Consider the following 18,325-nt stretch of genomic DNA (forward strand, 5'->3'; position numbering starts at 1 on the left):
ATAGAAAAATAGAATAAGATAAAAAATGAATATTACTACACAAACATGGGTTAGACAAGTCTGATGGGCGTATCTAGCCGAAATTTGATCAGAATCAGGACGAAGCTCCTTTGGAGTGCCAGGACGATAGCAATCGATATAGTCATTGATATCGTTGTCGTCGTTGTAGTCTGGCTTCCTTCTAATGGCCGCTCATCCTGGTTGTCGTAATAATAGCACCAGCATTTTATTTCTTCTTTATTCTTCAATTTATGGCTCTTCTCGGATCTTCCTTCTTCTTCAACATTACTCATCCCCAATATTCTTGATTCAGCCATCGCTAGTCCTAAACAACAAACAAACAAACTCTACTATAAATCTCTAAAATATTTCTTTTTCTCTCGTGTTATAAAAATAGCTAGTAGCACTTTTATTTATAATTATAAGAAACCTATTTAACTCAAAATAAAAAAAATAAAAAAAAAACCCTTCCAATACTAATCTATATCTATTCTATATTAAAAGCACGAATGACCTTAAATTGTCATTAGAATTAATGACAATGAATACTTACCAAAAATTAATAATTTTTCATGTATAAGTAATCTAATTTTGGGCATACTTTTCTTGGATAAATAATCACAAGCATCAAAAATATTTTAATAAATAATTATTTGATATGTACAAAAACATTTTAACATAAATGACAATAAATTGGTAACTAAACTAGTTATATAAAAGGGGGATCGAATTGTGTCTTAGTGTCCAAACAACAACCCTATCTGATAATTTAAGCTCTAATACTGTCGAATACTGTCTGCTTGTTTGGAAGGGTTTTGAATTTTATGACTTTCCCGGTCCCGTTGTTCGAATAGTACCACTTCTCAATTTCAAGAAGCTCCCTGACTTTGATTTAATGATGAAACTGGCTAACCGTGTTATCGACGAATATAATAAGAAAGAGCATAATGTATGTATGCCCCCTATATAAGTTCCCCCGACTATCCTTCCTTTACTTTAGTTTCTTCACTTCTACAAGCGATTATATAGTTGCCCCTCTCCCCTTGTAGGTTTTCAAATACAAAATTTTAAAGATTGAGAAAGTCAATTATCTGATTTCGAGATACGACCAGTATTGCATGATTGTTAAAGTCTTGAATCTCACCATTGGTACTCCTATCGAAACTTTTCACATCCAAGTTGCTAAAAAAATCGGTACTGGTTTTGAAGATGTCCTTTCATGCGGGCCAAAAGGAGTGGTAAGCAAGCACCAACTAATAATCATATGCATTTTTTTCTGTGAGAAATGCACTTGTGCTTGATAACTAATTTTTCTTTGTTTTGTTTCTACTGAACTAATTTTCAGGAGCCGGATTTTAGTGTATTTTGCAAGCTGAAAATCCCGATGAATGCAAAGAAGTCTCAAGAGGAAAGGTAAAGGCATTTGACCTATGGTTATTAAGCATTTGTTGTTTAAGCGTTTTGCTTTGATATGTGATTTGTTTATGTTATATTTATCTAAATTTAGTAGTGTTTGAGAACATTTCAGTCTCTGTAGTTACAACTGCTTTAACCATAAGAGGTGTTCTCATATGTTCTTCTTCAGAGATACTAAGTGAAGTATCTCTAATAAGTTTTAGTTATTTTCGAACAGACTTTGTGATGAATTGAATGCATATAATATTTGGTTGATTCTTATTTTGTAGAATGCATTATATTGACAGCATGTAGCTTTAATTTTTCTACCTCTATTAGAGAAAGAGCGCTTTAAAAATACTTAAACATCTTATACTTCATACAGTAAAGACAAATGAGGATTCATCCTATTTTTCACATAAATTTTATTTATTTTCTTATTGGAAGAATTTTATATATACGAAGTACTAACAAACTCCTTTATGCTTATGACATGCCACTAGTAGTCGTCATATTATCAAAGGCTCGCAATGATTATTTTTTATAATGTGTTAGAAAAGTTCTCTATATTTCATTTTTTGAAATTGCACGTGCAGTACAACAACATTTCAAAAGAGGTTCTGAGATATCATATATTCATTTCATGTCTCTTATGATTAACGAAAAACTAGATGAGTATGTTCCTTTCATTTTTATTGTATAAATAAATTTACAATTCACAACTGGATGCCTATGCTTTTAGTGGATAAATTGTGTCGTAAAGATGTCTAAAACAAGCTTTGATTCCAAAGTATAAATACTGGGGTGCATAATTTTACAAGAATATGCTATCCTAGAATGCTACTTACAAATATAGCAATCTTAGCATATACATATAACTTAGCAGTAGACTCTGTCAGCTGGTCTCACTTTTTTTTTTCTTTCTCAACTAGTATAATCATATTTCTTGCACAATTTTTTCTTCTGTATAAAAACGAATCATATCAGGGAATGAACAAAACCTAAATGATGAACAAAATGATGATACAAAAATTACAAAGCAGACAAGCTGAGACTAACAACATATTATTCATAGCAATTTAACCAGAAACATAAAGACCATTCAAGAACAAAAACTAAATGTTGGACAAAATAATGATACTAAAATCAAAATGAACACAAATTTAAAAAGCAGCGTATTATTCAATGTAACTTAACAAGAAACATAAATTCCATTTGCAAATGAAGAGAATCGTAAGAAAATAAAGAGAAACCGCTGAAAGAGTGAAGAAGAATGAGAAACATACCATAGCGATGAAGAGAAACCACTAAAAGAGGAGCTTCTGAGTTTTGAGTTTGAGAGTGAAAATAAGGACCAATTCGGTTGGGTTGTGTTGGGTAGGGTTTTGACCCAAATAAACCCATTTTGACCCAATCGACAGTAAGAATTTGGGAAGAACGAAATAACCTAAGCACTAAACTATAGTCCAAACTAATAATACACAATACTAAAATTATATATATGCCAAATGGAAATCTAAAGTTCATTTCTTAACAACATATGCCAAACAACATATGCCATGAGTGCAATAAGCAAACCAAAATTAGAGGGTCGGGTCGGGTTCCAGGGCTTTTTTTTAAGACCTAAAATTATAAAAAGTCCTAAAATTTATAATAACTTATTTATGGCTAGTTTTTTGTTAACCCACTAGTTAATATTATATATAACTTTATAGTGCTTATAAAAACTATAAACACTTGTAAGGAAAGCAATATACAATCTCCTGTTTGGACAAATCAATTGCTACAGCCTGATCCAGGTGTTGAATGGCATGCTTCGCGTTAACTGTACCTAAACACCCAAAAGCACCACATCCACCTATGACAGAGAAATAAGCAGCAAGTCAAAGGCTTATCAAGAAAAAGACTATCAAAACAGTTTAAGATATGTAAGAGAACTTACGTATAGTTTGCTGCGGCCCATTGGAGTCATAAGCCTAGGGCTGACATGTCTGTGCCTAACACCAGCACAAATCGCACTGCCATAATCCTCAACTGGTTCCTGAAAAAAGAGAATAAAGAAAATTCAATCATACCACAAACCAGTTAATGATCCTAATAAAAGAATGCAGACAGGTTAAAGAATAAGAGCATATTATTCAATAAAATTTAATAACATGTTATTCAGAGCAATTTAACCCAAAACATGAAGTTCATTCAAGAACAAACCTAAATGCATGAACAAAGTAATGATACTGAAATCAAAATGTTGACAAGCTGAGACTAATAACATACTATTCATAGCAATTTAACCCAAAAACATGAAGTCCATTCAAGAACAAAACCTAAATACACAAACACAACAACGATACTATAATAAAAATGCACACAAGCTCAGACTAACATATTCTTATTCATAGAAATTTAACACAAAACATAAAGTCAATTCAAGAACAAAACCTAAATGACGAACAAAATGATGATACTAAAATCAAAATGCAGACAAGCTGAGACTAATACCTTTTTTCTTTTCTTTTCAGAAGGTTCACTCTGAGAAATATAAACCACAACATAACAAGCATCCCCAACTAAACAAGTTTCCAAATAAGTATTCACAAACATCTTGTATAAGAGTAGAGGTAGTGAAATAGTTAGATCATTAGGATCTACTAAATCATGTCGATATTGAATAGAGGTAGAGAAAGAGTTAGATCATTAGGATCATTAGAGTAGAGGTGGTGAAAGAGTTAGATCATTAGGATCTACTAAACCATGTCGATATTGAGTCTTCATATGAATAGGTGTTTTTAATCTCCATTTGCCAGCAAGCAAACACAGTTGTAGCTATATGTATCTATTTAGCATCTGGATCTAGAACATGAGGCGGCTATTTAGCATTTGGATCTAGAACATGCGGTGGCACTTCACCTTTTTCCAACATTCTCAAGCAATTTTCTTTGAGATTCTTTTTCATTTTGGTATGGCTTGGGTATGGATCTATGAACTTCCCATACTTATCCTTTTGGTGCACACACCGGGAGGTGTGTGCTGCCAACTGTAACGACCTGTTTGGTCGTTATAGTCTTTTCGGCATTTTTGCCTTTTTCGAGCATTGACTAGCGCATTTTGACCCGAAGTTGACTTTTGGGTAAACAGACCTTTTTTGAAAATGTGTCAATTTCGAGAGGTCCGGATGGTTGCTTATGACTTATGTGTATATTTGGTTCGATTCCTAATGCACTTGGATGCATTTTGGGACTTGGGTTGAAAATTAAAACTAAGGCGTTGGGGGTTGACTTGGTCAATGAAGCCTCCATTGGAAATTCCGAGGCCACAAGCGCGTTCGTAGCATATTTTTGTGTGGGTCTGTGTGTATGGTTTGTGAGCAGATGGCCTCGGGAATAGACCAGAATTTTAATTGAAGCCTTAGGAAAAACAGAGGGATTCTGGTACCTAGTGCCCAATATGGCGGCACCGCTGTTGCGGTGTGCTAGCCGCCAGGGCGGCCTTTTGGGCACTGTAGCAGTGCTGCTGTAGAGGCCCTGTTATCATCGTAGAGGTGACGGGCCAGGTATTTTCATTAAGTGTGATTTAAATAAGCCCTTAGACCCTCATTATTTTCCATTTCGAAATTAGAGCTTGGATAACAGTTCTTAAAGATATTTTGGAGACATTCTTGGAGGTAAATCTTGCCTATTCCTTTACTCTTCCTTAATCACAATCATCCTAGATTTCCCCCTTCTCTTTAATAATCCCTTAGTGATGGAAGTTGAAAAGGGGTTTTGATGAACTTTTCCTTAGGCTCACGTATAAGGAAATTGATGATGTTTATATTAGATTTTGAATAATCTAATCTTATTAATCATATATCTTTCATTTTTAGTGTTGAATTTCGGAATCAAAGACTTAGGGTTTATACCCAATTTGGGGGTTTGCTTGAAATCAGAAATTAGGCTAATCTTTGAGTTAAATCAGCGATTAGTGGATGGGTTATGATCACCTAGTACTTCATTTAGCATTTTGCTTCCGAATTCCCCATTATGCCCCTTATGGACCCATTTCCCCAATTTCTGGGGCTAGAATTGACCTAATTGAAATAGTAACAATATTAGTGTCATTCTTCATGATTTCTAATCTAGATTTCGATTATGCTTAGACTACTTAGGTTCTGAGGTTCAGCGGAAAGGCAAAGCAAAGGAGTGAGTTATTGGTGTTGTGGTTCGACCATCCAGGTAGGTTATGGCTTACCTTCGGTAAGACTCCGTATAGCGAAGCAAATATTTAGATTATATTGTCTGAGAAAGCATGTGAAATTTCGAGTATGAAGTTGGGTTGGATATTGCCATAGGCTGGGCCCTATTGTGTGTTGGGACTGGCTATCCTATTGTATTGTGTTTGATTGTTCTATTGTGTTGGCTTGCAGTCGTGAGTTGTTGATAGATATTGGATTTTATTTATCGTTTTCATTACGATATTGTTGGCATACCCGTTGTTGGTATTTGTGATTCGGATATATTGTTAGCATACCCACTATTGGTATTTGTGATTAAAACATACTGTTAGCGTACCCACTCTTGGTACTTGTGATTCAGTTATATTATTGGCATACCCACTGTTGGTACTTGTGATTCAGTTATATTATTGGCATACCCACTATTGGTATTTGTGATTCGGATATATTGTGGCTTCCCCATTGTTGGTACTTTTGATATTGAGCATGATTATCAATGCTGATCCATGCATTGCATACACTCTCATTTTCATGATACACTACTGCATGGTCGATATCTGGGGTTCATCCCGGAATGGTTGTTGAGTGAAATTGATACTTGATGAAACTCTTTTACTTGAGTGATATGAGGTGGCCGATATCCGATGTTCATTCCGGAATCGTTGATTGTGTGAAATGGATACTTGATGAAACTCTTTTACTTGAGTGATGTAAGAGGACGATGTCTGATGATCAATTTCGGAATCTTGATGAAACTCTTTTACTTGAGTGATGTGAGAGGCCGATATCCGATGATCAATTTCGGAATCGTTGTTGTATGACCGATATCTGATGTTAGTTCCGGAATCATTGTTAGTGCATGGACTCTGCAAGTCCCCCAGGGTAGTGCCGGTGAGAACCCCCCGTGGGCAAAGATTCGGGGTCCCGTCTGTCTGTTAGGCAAAGATCTGAGACGGGTGACACTTAGACTTCGCGAGTCACGCTGGTTTGTGCTACCGAGACGTCGATATTTCCGCCCGGAGAATATGTGTACACCGCATGTGCATGGCATTGCATTGCATTCATACCATTATTGCCTTGCATTGGCATTATGACTTGATTGAGATGCTTGGTGATTGTATCGTGATGTTGGATTGGATTGGATATATTCAGACTTGACATATTTGGGATTAGATGCTTTACATAGGCGTTGATGGATACTTGGCATTGATTGCATTGTCTTATACTTGTTGATTTATTTGCTTATATCTGAGTTGTGTTAGCTATGCTTAGTCAACCGATGATGCCTACCAGTATTGTTGTCTTGTACCAACCTGCACTTGCCGCATTCTTTTATGAATGCAGAGTATCAGGTTGAATCCACTTCCGTGACGCATGGCTGATAGTCGCTTCAGCTCTATTCTCGAGTTTCCAGGGTGAGCATGGCCATCCGTCGCCTTGAAGACTTTCCTATCTTTATGTTCTATTTTATCCGGAGACATAGTCACTTATGTATTAATATTCCGGATTGTACTATTTCTTTAGATGCTCTGTCGGGAATAAGGGGGACATAGTGAACGTAACCACTCCCTTGGTTGGGGGCTGTGACTCCCCTATCCTTTCCATTTTGGTGGGAAGGTAAGTGCCCGCACGACCTAGGCAAAATAGGTCGTGACACCAACGACTAAGCAGAATCGAACTCCTGGCCACAAACGCAGAAAACTGTGATGGACTTATGTTTTCGCTGGACATGTTCTTCTAGAAGCATAGCCTTTCGAAGATTCTATACACAGTCCCCTATCTGACATTGATACGCCGACGAGAAGAGTCGATTAGCGAGCTTCACGAGATCCTTTTTATTCATTTTGGATGAAAGTGCGAAAGAGAGATGGAGAAAAGTACGTTGTGATCTGTAACAACATATTATTTATAGCAATTTAAACAAAAACATAAAGATCATTCAAGAACAAAACCTAAATGCCGAACAAAATAATGACACTAAAATCAAAATGACAACAAGTTTAGAATGCAACATATTATTCAATGCAATTTAACAAGAAACATAAACTCCATTTGCAAATGAAGAGAATCATAAGGAAATAAAAAGAAACCGCTGCAAGAGTGAAGGAGGATGAGAAACACAACATAATGATGAAGAGAAACCACTGAAAGAGGCGATTCTGAGTTTAAGAGGAAAAATAAGGACCAATTCGGTTGGGTTGTGTTCGGTAGGGTTTTAACCCAAATAAATCCATTTTGACCCTACTGATGGTAAGAATTTGTGAAGAACGAAATAACATAAGCACTAAACTATAGTCCAAACTAACAATACACAATACTGAACTTGTATATATGCCAAATGGAAATTTAAAGTTCATTTCTTAATAACATATGCCATGAGAGTAACAATCAAACCAAAATTAGGGGGTCGGGTCGGGTTCAGGGGCTTTATAGAAAATTTTAAACCCTAAAACAATAAAATGTCCTATTATTTATAATTTTCCTAGCTTATTTATTAGTTAATATTAAATATAACTTTTTAGTGCTTATAAGAACTTTGAAGTAATAAGTAAGACAATTCTTAATAAAAGTGATGTCACGCCTCGAACCATGGCCTGGGCGAAACACGGCACTCAGTGCCTTGCCATTTGTTTTGTACCAAAAATGCACTTGTGCTTGATAACTAACTTTTCTTTGTTTTGTTTCTACCCAACTGATTTTCAGGAGCCGGATCTTAGTATATTTCACAAGCTGAAAATTGATGCAAAGGAGTGTCCACGAGGAAAGGAAAAGGCACTTGACCCATAGTTATTGTTTAAGCTTTTTGCTTTGATATGCAATATATTTATAATAACATTATGTGCGTGGATTATATTTATCTAGATTTAGTAGGGTACTGTTTGAGAACATTTTAAGTCTCTGTCGGGTTTTCTTAAAATCCTTGATAAACATATTGAATTTTTGTAAAAGTTTTCGACACGCCTATCAAATCCTCTCTCCATTCAAGCAGATGGGCACCTTGCGCTTGTGAATGAGTGTGATACATACCTCTTTGCTTAAAGACACACCAAAGACAAAAGTTGCAATCAAACAAATTGGTGGTGCACAAATTATGTACTTCTTTGCTCGAAGACACCACCAAAGACGAAAGTTGCAACAAATCAAACAAATTGGTGGTCCAAAGATCTCATCGAGAGAAGCACCAAACATTTGTATATCCCTAGAAACCGCTCTTCTCAACATTATTCAACTCGTCAAAAATACAAAAGCACAAATAAAGAAACAGACTCGAGACATTTGAAGACCTCTATATTGTCGCACAATCTAACTAACATTTCTGTAACCAAATAAAGTTTCTGCAAAATCCGACAAAAGATGATTGGGGAGAAAAAGAAGGGGTTGAATTCTATTAAGTTTGGCAAATAGAATTTCCGCAAGGTTAAGGGGTGTTCTCATCTAGAATGGTGTGCTCACATTGCTTGAAGTAGAGGCCATCACAGAAAGAATGTCTGTAACAGAAGACATGGCACTCAATGCAGCTTTCAGGACATCTTGCGAGCATCCAGGCTTCACCATTGTACGAACCTGGAAAGTAGATAATAAAATGAAAAGGCATGCACCAAACCAAAGTAAAAAAAAAAAAAAAAAAATGAATGTAAATGTATAGCCAAGCTTGGATTGCACTTGGCCATGATAAATAAATGATGCTATAATTTTATGTAAGAGTAGATATCTACAGTAATCACCTTGTCCAGATACTCTTGCAATTTCTTAATGCGACCCATGTAATCCTGGTCTTCAACACAAAGAGTTACAGCCTTTGCGTCAGCACCAGGGCCATCAAACTGGAGGGGACCTGGGTTTCTGTAAACATCATCGAGCAAGAACTTTGTTGCATTCTGACTCAATAATCTGCACCAAAGTAACGAGACAAATCAGGTCCAGTGGCAGGCCAAAGAAGAATCACTTAGATGCACAGAATTCACTATAGAATGCCAGCTCTTAAGAGAGCTTTTCCTGGGAATTTATTGTCTACTTCCTACTTTTCAACCACAAAAGTTCGGCTTCCTCTTAAGCTTCACTTGTAAAAAAGCAAAAGTTAAGATATCGACATACTCGTATGCTTTGCCCCTCAAATCCACTGTGGCTGGATGCACAGCAGGCTTTCCAAGTGATGCCCTGCCAGGACCACGACCATACCGCTTCACACTCATCATAGCCTAGAATTTAAACAAACAGTGATAAGGTCAAATCTTTTTCCTCTTTTCTTCTATTTTTATTTTTATTTTTTGGTAGGTAGCGGACAGTGTGAAACCTTAAACGTAATTAGTACAGCTTCACCAAAAATAGATAAGCTTTAGGGTGCATTAGTCAACAAGTTCCAATTGGACATCAGTGCAAAATATAGTATGGAGCTTACAGTTATAGGAGCAGCCCCACAGCGCCACTTGTTGACAGGATTCTTCAAGTTAGTCAATGTGGCCAGGTAACCGTTGAGGCCAGCAGCCAAAATATGATAGCAGACGTGACCAAGTACCTGGCATGTAATTCTGTTACTATCTTTTTATTCTGTAACAATCTTGTACTCCCTCTATCCCAATTTATGTGATGCACTTTCCTTTTTAGTTTGTCCAGAAAAGAATGGTACCCTTTTTTTATAAACAATTTACTTGATTTATAGCCATACAAATATCTATGGCTTGTTTTAGAATATAAGTTTCAAAAGTCTCTCTTTTTTTTTTTTCTCAAACTACATGCCAGTCAAACAACAGCACATGAAATAGGACAGAGGGAGTATGTCTCACTTAAAAGAAAAAGAAAGGAAAAAAGATTAAGCTCACATATGCATAGTCACAATCAAACTTTGATGGCAATGATCCCCGAGCTTGATAACCAAAGAAATGGCAAATTGCGTTAAATTTCTTTCCCTTGTAAGTTCCTTCTTTCTGTAAAGTCATACAAGATACAAGAGATATTATGTTAAGGCAACGCTGACCAAGGCAGCAAATATCTAAATCATGTGAGATTCACTTTTTCAAATGCACCAGCTGTTAAAAGTAATAACAATGATTTTCAAGTAAACAAAAATTTACATAGAAAGACTGCTCAGTGAAAACGTAATAATGGCTGAAGGATCTGTATCAAGTATGCAGTAACAACCTTCTATGGTCAATGAACTTTAGTACTAGCAATGGACATGATTATGTAGTCAATACGGCTACATTCAGTTCTTGAGCAAGATTTTAAGCTCTGATAAAGCACCATATGAAATAGCCATATCCAGTCTAAACTGTCTGACACAGGCAATGTCAAAGCAAAGGAAGAGGTCATGTAACATAACCTTGTTTTTGGGAGGACAATATCGTAAGCAGCTTTAAGATTTAGCATTCCGACGTAAAACGTTAGGAAGAAGAGCTGTATTTCATGAAATAAGGAAAGAGAAAAACTTGATTGAATTTTCTGAGGTCTAAACATATCATTCTCCCCACTCCAAACTTGCACAAATGTGGTCCTTAATCTTCTCTGACAGAGTGTATTGAAGGAAATCATTCTTGTAACTTTCCATCAAATAAATTCGCCAAGAAATGTAACACAACAACAATGTAGAGGTTGGCAGAACTCAGTGCTATTCACTTACAAGCTCAAAAGCTTATAGTAGTAAAACAACATACATATCCTTTCTCAAAATTTCTTTCATGTTTAGAGATGGGATATTTTATTTATTGTAGCTAAAGAACAACCATACGAAATATTACATGCAACACTTATACATTCCAGAATAGAAAAAGACAGAAGCTATACCAATCGTTTATTCATTTCAGTTTCCACAAGATGAGCAATAAGTTTCTCGGTCTCAATCTGTGTGGAAGAATAAAAGAATAATCAACTTAAAATATAGTTCACATGTATCACCAAACACACCATCCAAAGGGAGAATAGGTTACCTGTGATAGCTGAGCAGAGTCATCTGATTCTGGGTGCAAGAGGAGCTGCAACATCATAAGTATTTTATGTTAAGAACCATCCAAGTGAAACTTAATATCGGTCATATCTGAGTACTCAGTTCCAACAATAGACAAGTGGTACCTGCTTTTTTATAAAAGGCGGCAAGAATTCAAAGAGCGCAGATGCCCAAGGTGATAGTTGAGAGGAGATCTTATCAGCAGAAACGCCTTCTGTGAGTAAACCATGAATTTCCTGTAACACACAGGATCACAACAAGGCAATATGAAAACCAAAAATTCCAATTCCAAACAAAGAATCATAGAAAGCCCAGTTAAGGTTTGGAAGTATTTCTTTCTTGGCCTATTTGTTCTCTTTCCCCGTTATTTCTTTTTTCCTTGGGTGAGTGAAGAGGGTGTGATAAGGGATCCTGTGAGGCAGGCTAAGAAATAAAACTCTTTTATTTGGATTTTACCTGCAGAAGAGCATATACTTCAGGAATAGTTTCAATAAGCCCCTCTGGCAACAGGATCACACCATGGTTTTTATCTAAATCGAAAAACTTAGTGAGCAGACAATTTTTTTGGAAAAACACCTCAAACGACAACAAAGAAAAGGTAAAGTTTCCATACTTTGTTCGGCCCTAGCTTGAACTGCATCACAAATTTTGTTTGTGATGTCAAAAAGAGTAAGCTTTGATGCAGCTACCTCCTCACCAAGAATTACCTGCAAGATCATTTATTAACACTTTGATAGAGAACACTTGCAAGTTCTAAGATAGAATGTGCTAACAGCACCATTACTTCATTAGTTTTTCAGTGAAGCCGTAAAACGAACCATATTAGGATGTGACTGCAGAGTGCATTCTAAAGCAACATGTGATGCCTTTCGTCCCATGAGTCGGATGAAGTAGTAGTACTGAAAAGGAAAGATTACCATGTTACCATAAAACATAAGGTTGTAAACATAATCAACAGACAGTCAACACCATCATAAGAAATTTATATAACAGAAATGAAAGCCACCACAAAGGCAGAAACGTATTTTAAAATTAACCCGACTATTCCATAGAAATTGGAAGAGATGTGAAGACATTAAATTACCTTTTCTGCCGAAAGCGCATCAGTGCACATATTGCTAATCAGTTGGGAGTTAACCTAAGATGAACAAGGATAACAATAAGCTTCTTCCCAAGAAAACAATTTTATAATTTGTTAGAAATTTGTTTCAGTTGAAGCACACAAATAGCATCATAACTAGAAAAAACAAGGACTTATTGCTCATGCAGAAGTCATCAAAATGACCTACAAATTTAACACTTAGTAGCTGCTGAATGTACTCACATCAAATTCCATCACATATTAAATAACAAGTAAAAAGAACTCTCAACCTGCCGACCACCATAAGCTAGACCCTCAAAGTTATAGTGGGAAGCATGAACACAAATGAAAATGACAATGCCTCTCAAAGGAAAAGGAAAAGGTGTTAGATGTTAGCATATTGTCAAAAAGTTGGTCCTTAGATGAATGCTTCCTTTCATATGATTGACATAACTGGACTAATACCTTGCATATTGTGTCAAAACCAACGTTTGCTTCAACAAACTGATTCTTTAAATCTCCATTTAATGTAACAGGAACTCCAACCACCTGGAGAAGAGGACAATCAGAAAGTATGAAACTTCCATAATGAGAGGAAAAATGGAAGAAAATGCAGAAGTTAAAGTTAGAATACTGCAAAAAAAATTGGTTATTCATTTCTATTCATGAAAAGTCAGAAGCATAACAGTAAATAAGATAAAGAGAACAGCCGCAACCCATGCATACTTTTGTTTGGCATTTTGCTTCGGCAAATGTTTCTGCCAGTTGAGCAGCATCAGTGTTTGATGTTACCCCTTCAAAATACAAAGCATATGTTAGAATGTATATGTGTGTACGCACGCTCTACTGTTTGAAGATCCATAATGAACCGAAAAAGTTGCATAATAAGTACCTCCAATAATGATAAGGGCATCCAATTTCAAAGCTTTGCATGCAGCCATCGCGGCATTAACTTGCTCGCTCGTTCTAATTTGATCCTTTGTCCGGCCCAGCATGTCATAACCACCTTAATGGGGGATAAATCAACTAATGATCAGCTCAAAGGCAAAAAGGAATAAATACCGACTTTATCCAAAAACCAGATCCTACCTTGATTCTTATAGGTGGCTAGAACATCACTGGTGATCTCTAGGGTTTTCTGTGCAAATAAACCTTCAGACCCACCTGTTGGCATTTGAAAAGGAGAGATTCAGCAGGAAAAATGATGAAACTCAGCCTAGTAGATATGAGTACATGACGTATGTAAGAGACACTCATGTTAACCGTGTTAAAGTAGGTCTTCTAAGGGTTTACTGTCCTCCAATAATAGATGACAAGGAGATTTCAACCAGAAGAGTATGAGAAACAATCTTGAAGTCTAACAGATTTATAGAAGAACATGGTAGACACATCACAGAACATAGGGCACAAACATAAAAAGACTACTTACCCAGAAAACCAAGCAAAGTACTGTTAGGATTGTGAATTTTAAGGGCGTCATGAATACCCCATATCACATTATGTCCACCAGGAGATTGTCTCCCACAGAAAACAATTCCAACCCTAAAAAGAATGAATGAACACAATGAGAACGGCACGATACTAGAAATGTTTATGATGTGCTTAAGAATGACTGAAGCTCATTTCACAGAAATCCATGTTTCAGTGAACTTCTGTCCTTATGTTTATACATAAATAAATGCATCAGTATTGATAGGAACCGCTAGCTTTAGACATTTAGTCCCCTCAGTTAGGTTCTAAAGACAGTAAGTGCGGAATTCCAAAAACAACAAAAAGGAAGGATTATAATACATACCTCTTTGCTGGATGCTCGGTAATTATCTGAGCATCAGCGACCTTGGCAGTTGCCCTAAGAAAATGGGCCAAGGGCTGACCATAAGTGTGAGGAAAAGACCGACTTATTACGTGTTCACCAGAGGGATCTGCACAAGTGGTTGCATCACCAAGCTCTACCCGCACAGTAGTACCCTGTTGTAGTGAAACCAGATTTAATAAACTCAGGACTGAAGACAGAAAATCTTTCAACCTTATAACAGTTAGTAGGATTGAACTCTCTGAGCAGCTATCAAGTGCGAACTCAAAGAGCATTTTTTAGTGGATATTATCATAGATACAAAGAACAGGCAGCATATTTCATTACCAATCTAGTGGAAGTTGGTAACTTATCAAAATGAAAACACATCTAACAGAATAATCAGATAAATGAACAGAAAACTTCAAAATACATTATCACATACGTTAAAGAAAGTCCATACATAATTCGTTCTTGATTTATACTAAAAATATAAGTGCAGTATACACATGTTCTGCGAGGATAAGGACTATTTATACAAAGTCCACCTTGGTTATCCATCAAACAAGAGACAATCAGCATCTCTTCCTGCAGGGTGCTTGACAGGAAAGTGAATGCTTCTCCCTTCTCTTTTTTTTTTCCAGAAAATAACCAAAAAATCCTCGAGGACCAGTGGCGCACGGGTTAAAACTCAGTGAATAATGGACCCGAGACAATCAGTATCTCTTCCTGGAGGCGCTTGACACTATAGGAGAATGCATTCTCTCTTCTTTCTCTTAATAACCAAGAAATACCTGAGGGAAAATGGCCCATGGTTTGAAACTCGGTGAATAATAGACCTGCACTTCTAACCTGTCCAACTTAACATTATTCCTTCTTTTTCTTCTCACAACTACTCGATCACCTTACTTTTAAATTTGATAATTGGCACATATTATAAACACAAAGATCAACCACACCTCAATCCCAAACAAATTGAGGTCACCTATATGAATCCCCACTTATTCATTTAAGTTCATTTCATATCATCATCATACTAATAAATCCTATATTAACACAATGACTAAAAAATCGAACAGAAAATTGTGCCCGCTACGAATAAGATAATAATTCTAATACGACAAGAGACACCTTACACCGAAAAGCAGTAACAAGACAGATAGCAGAACGTATGTGATCTACAACATCAGATCTATTGTTAATCACATTAATATACCTAGACAAACTAATGAAATATACATTTGGCTGGAAACTATTCGCTGATTTTTTGAAATGTTAAACATATGCAACTGCTCTCGGAATCATACCAATGAAACTTAGCGGGTGAACTGTTAGAACTAATGTAACTCCACCCTTAATGGGTGAATACATAAGTTACTTTTCACATGAATGCGGTTCATGAATGGAGCAAATTGTAACTCCATAGTAAGTCCCTAGTTAATGGAAGAAGAGTTATTAAGCTCTTAAAGAAGGTGGGAGTTAAAAGTAGTTTCTTCTACCATAAAAAGGGATGGCTTTGAAGTCATTCTACACACCACAAAATTGAGAGAAAAAACATCTTTAGATTAGAGTGTGATTGTTGTGGACAATTTACAAGACTCTACAAGTGGTCTTGTAAGAAATCGTTTGGCAATTGGTAATAGTAACACTGACACACATAGTAAAAAGAATTCGTTTTGAAGAATAGATGTCTTTCACATCCAGCTATAACAATGAGTAATTTTTTAATTTCTAAATGGCAGTTCCAAAAAAACGCACTTCGACATCAAAAAAGCGTATTCGTAAAAATATTTGGAAAAGGAAGGGATATTGGGTAGCATTAAAGGCTTTTTCGTTAGCGAAATCTCTTTCTACCGGGAATTCCAAAAGTTTTTTTTTTGTACGCCAAACAAAAATAAGTAATAAAACGTTAGAATAATTTGAATCAACTTGAAAAAAGAATTCAATTATTCTGAAATTATTCAATCAATTATTATCTAATTGAATAATTTAACAATTTCCCTTCCATATTTGATATTGATTAGCTCACAATACGTAATGGAACTCTCTTCACTTTTCTGATTGATATATAAAATAATTGAATTAGGAAATCCTCTATTTACTATTTACTGAATAATAATTTTTTTGTTGAGGATCAGGCTTTCATAATGGAGGTCTCAGGTTCGAAACCCCTTGCCTACGATAGCAGGGGATTTGCCTTCTGGGTCGAGCTCATCGCACAGGGCTTGCCTAGTGCGGGTTACCTCTCAGGTGTGGTTTGCGAGCTATTGCACAGGAGCTGGGTTTACCCTGTGCGCACCTGAAGGGTAGCGGCTGCGAGTTCCCATGTCATCAAAAAAATAAAAAAAAATAAAGAGCATTTCTATTCCAAGGTGGGGAGTTTGATTTTCCTCACTAGCGAAAAAAGTATGCATTATTACGCATAAATATCCGAGTTCTACTTCCAACACGAACAAATGAATATTATACACAGATGGGAAAAGCAGTTCATAGCAGAGCAAGGAAAAATGTATGAATCGCGATGAGCGATACACGTGTATCTGATCTACAACATCAGATCTATTGTTAAGCACATTAGCACACCTCAACAAACTACAAATACATACATTTGGTCAGTAACTATTTACTAATTGTCGAAATATTAAACATACGTAACAAATGAATATTATACACAGATGGGAAAAACAGTTCATAGTGAAGCAAGGGCAATAAAAATAAAAAATAAAAAAACACCTGAAGACAAGGAGGAAGTTCAGGTTGGTATTGAGATCTAAGTTTTTGGAGATCAGAGAGTTGTCTAGCTATGCCATAATCTGCATCCATTATTATTTACCTACTACACTGAAACACTGGCACTGTTTGTTTCTCTCTCCTTTGCTCTGAGAATACCGTTTATATAGGAGGGATTAATGGGGGGCGACATGACCAAGAAGAGGAGAAAAATGGTAAAAATTGGTCCCTTATGTTTGGGTATGTACAAAATAGTCCTTTATGATCAGTTTTGATTGATCCTATATCTTTTATTTATTTATCTGTTAGATTTGAGTGGAAAAAAGGTTAAGCATCAGTACTATGTACAAAGTTAGATCGTATCTTAACAAACGTGTAAAGAATGGATTTTGGTGTAACTCAACCCCAAAAATTAGTTCACGAGAGGAAAATTGTTTAAATACATATAAGGGAGATCATGTACCCTTTAACCGACCGATGTGGAACACTGAACACCAAAAATAGTAGTAGACATTGCCACTAAACTCTATAATATCACAAACTACAATAACTGCATTTCAAAATATGGGTGCCCACTAAATAACTTTTTTCACATTTCTCATTAAATTGCAAACAAAGCTGGTTGAATATTTGATTGGGATAAAAAAAATTGCTCATTTTTAAATTTAAAAAGCCCAAAACTACTCAAGAGTATATTGGAGGGAATATTTTGAACCTACCCCTAACATAAGGACCTTCACCTGAACAACATAACTAGCCAATTGCCTCTAAACTATACGAAATGGTACAAATTTACCGCCCATTAATAGTTTGGGTTGATTATATTCTCGTCGTATCAAAATGGGCTAAATTGCCCTTGTTTTCGTACAACGGAAGCTGAGTACCGATGATGCCATGTGTCCCACAATTAAGTCATAACTCGTAAATTTTAAATGAAGGCAAACTACACGTTTCGCATAGTTCCGGGGCAAATTTGATCCTTCTCTCTAATTTCTAGTTTTTTCAAATTACAAATCCCTTTAATAAAGCTTACTTTGTAAACATCATTTGAATGACCTGATAGAGTAAAAAATTTATTGCAGTAGCACTATATTCCCTCCGTTCCAAAACAAACGTCACCTTAACAAAAATCAAGAAATCAATAAATACATTGTGAAGTTTACTAAACTATGCCTA

The 18,325-nt window shown here is 36.0% G+C and overlaps 1 protein-coding gene and 1 long non-coding RNA gene across 2 annotated transcripts; both read right to left on the minus strand.

Annotated features, from left to right (window-relative positions):
• Positions 1-2,873: 2,873 nt before the first annotated feature.
• Positions 2,874-3,458, minus strand: LOC132602585 (uncharacterized). Its single transcript, XR_009567834.1, has 2 exons — positions 3,338-3,458; positions 2,874-3,253 (listed from the first exon to the last, which is right to left on the minus strand). It is a non-coding gene; the product is annotated as an uncharacterized LOC132602585 (long non-coding RNA).
• A 5,313-nt stretch (positions 3,459-8,771) lies between these two features.
• Positions 8,772-17,311, minus strand: LOC132604202 (pyrophosphate--fructose 6-phosphate 1-phosphotransferase subunit alpha-like). Its single transcript, XM_060317585.1, has 19 exons — positions 17,153-17,311; positions 14,423-14,595; positions 14,057-14,169; positions 13,717-13,791; positions 13,520-13,633; positions 13,354-13,421; positions 13,093-13,176; positions 12,631-12,684; positions 12,365-12,445; positions 12,160-12,253; positions 12,003-12,076; positions 11,672-11,782; positions 11,530-11,574; positions 11,387-11,443; positions 10,426-10,530; positions 10,005-10,121; positions 9,701-9,804; positions 9,331-9,496; positions 8,772-9,169 (listed from the first exon to the last, which is right to left on the minus strand). The coding sequence occupies exons 1-19, from the start codon at positions 17,240-17,242 to the stop codon at positions 9,041-9,043; spliced, it is 1,854 nt and encodes a 617-aa protein (XP_060173568.1). The 5' UTR covers positions 17,243-17,311; the 3' UTR covers positions 8,772-9,040.
• Positions 17,312-18,325: the final 1,014 nt, after the last annotated feature.

This window comes from Lycium barbarum, chromosome 7, assembly GCF_019175385.1.
Source record: "Lycium barbarum isolate Lr01 chromosome 7, ASM1917538v2, whole genome shotgun sequence".
NCBI classification, from domain to species: Eukaryota; Viridiplantae; Streptophyta; class Magnoliopsida; order Solanales; family Solanaceae; genus Lycium; species Lycium barbarum.

Coding starts and splice junctions, on each gene's coding strand:
- LOC132604202 (XM_060317585.1), bottom strand. CDS start 17,242: ATGGATGCAGATTATGGCATAGCTAGACAACTCTCTGATCTCCAAAAA. Junction 13,634..13,716: donor AGCCACCTATAAGAATCAAG/GTAGGATCTGGT, acceptor TCCCCCATTAAG/GTGGTTATGACATGCTGGGC. Junction 9,497..9,700: donor TTGAGGGGCAAAGCATACGA/GTATGTCGATAT, acceptor ACTTTGGTGCAG/ATTATTGAGTCAGAATGCAA.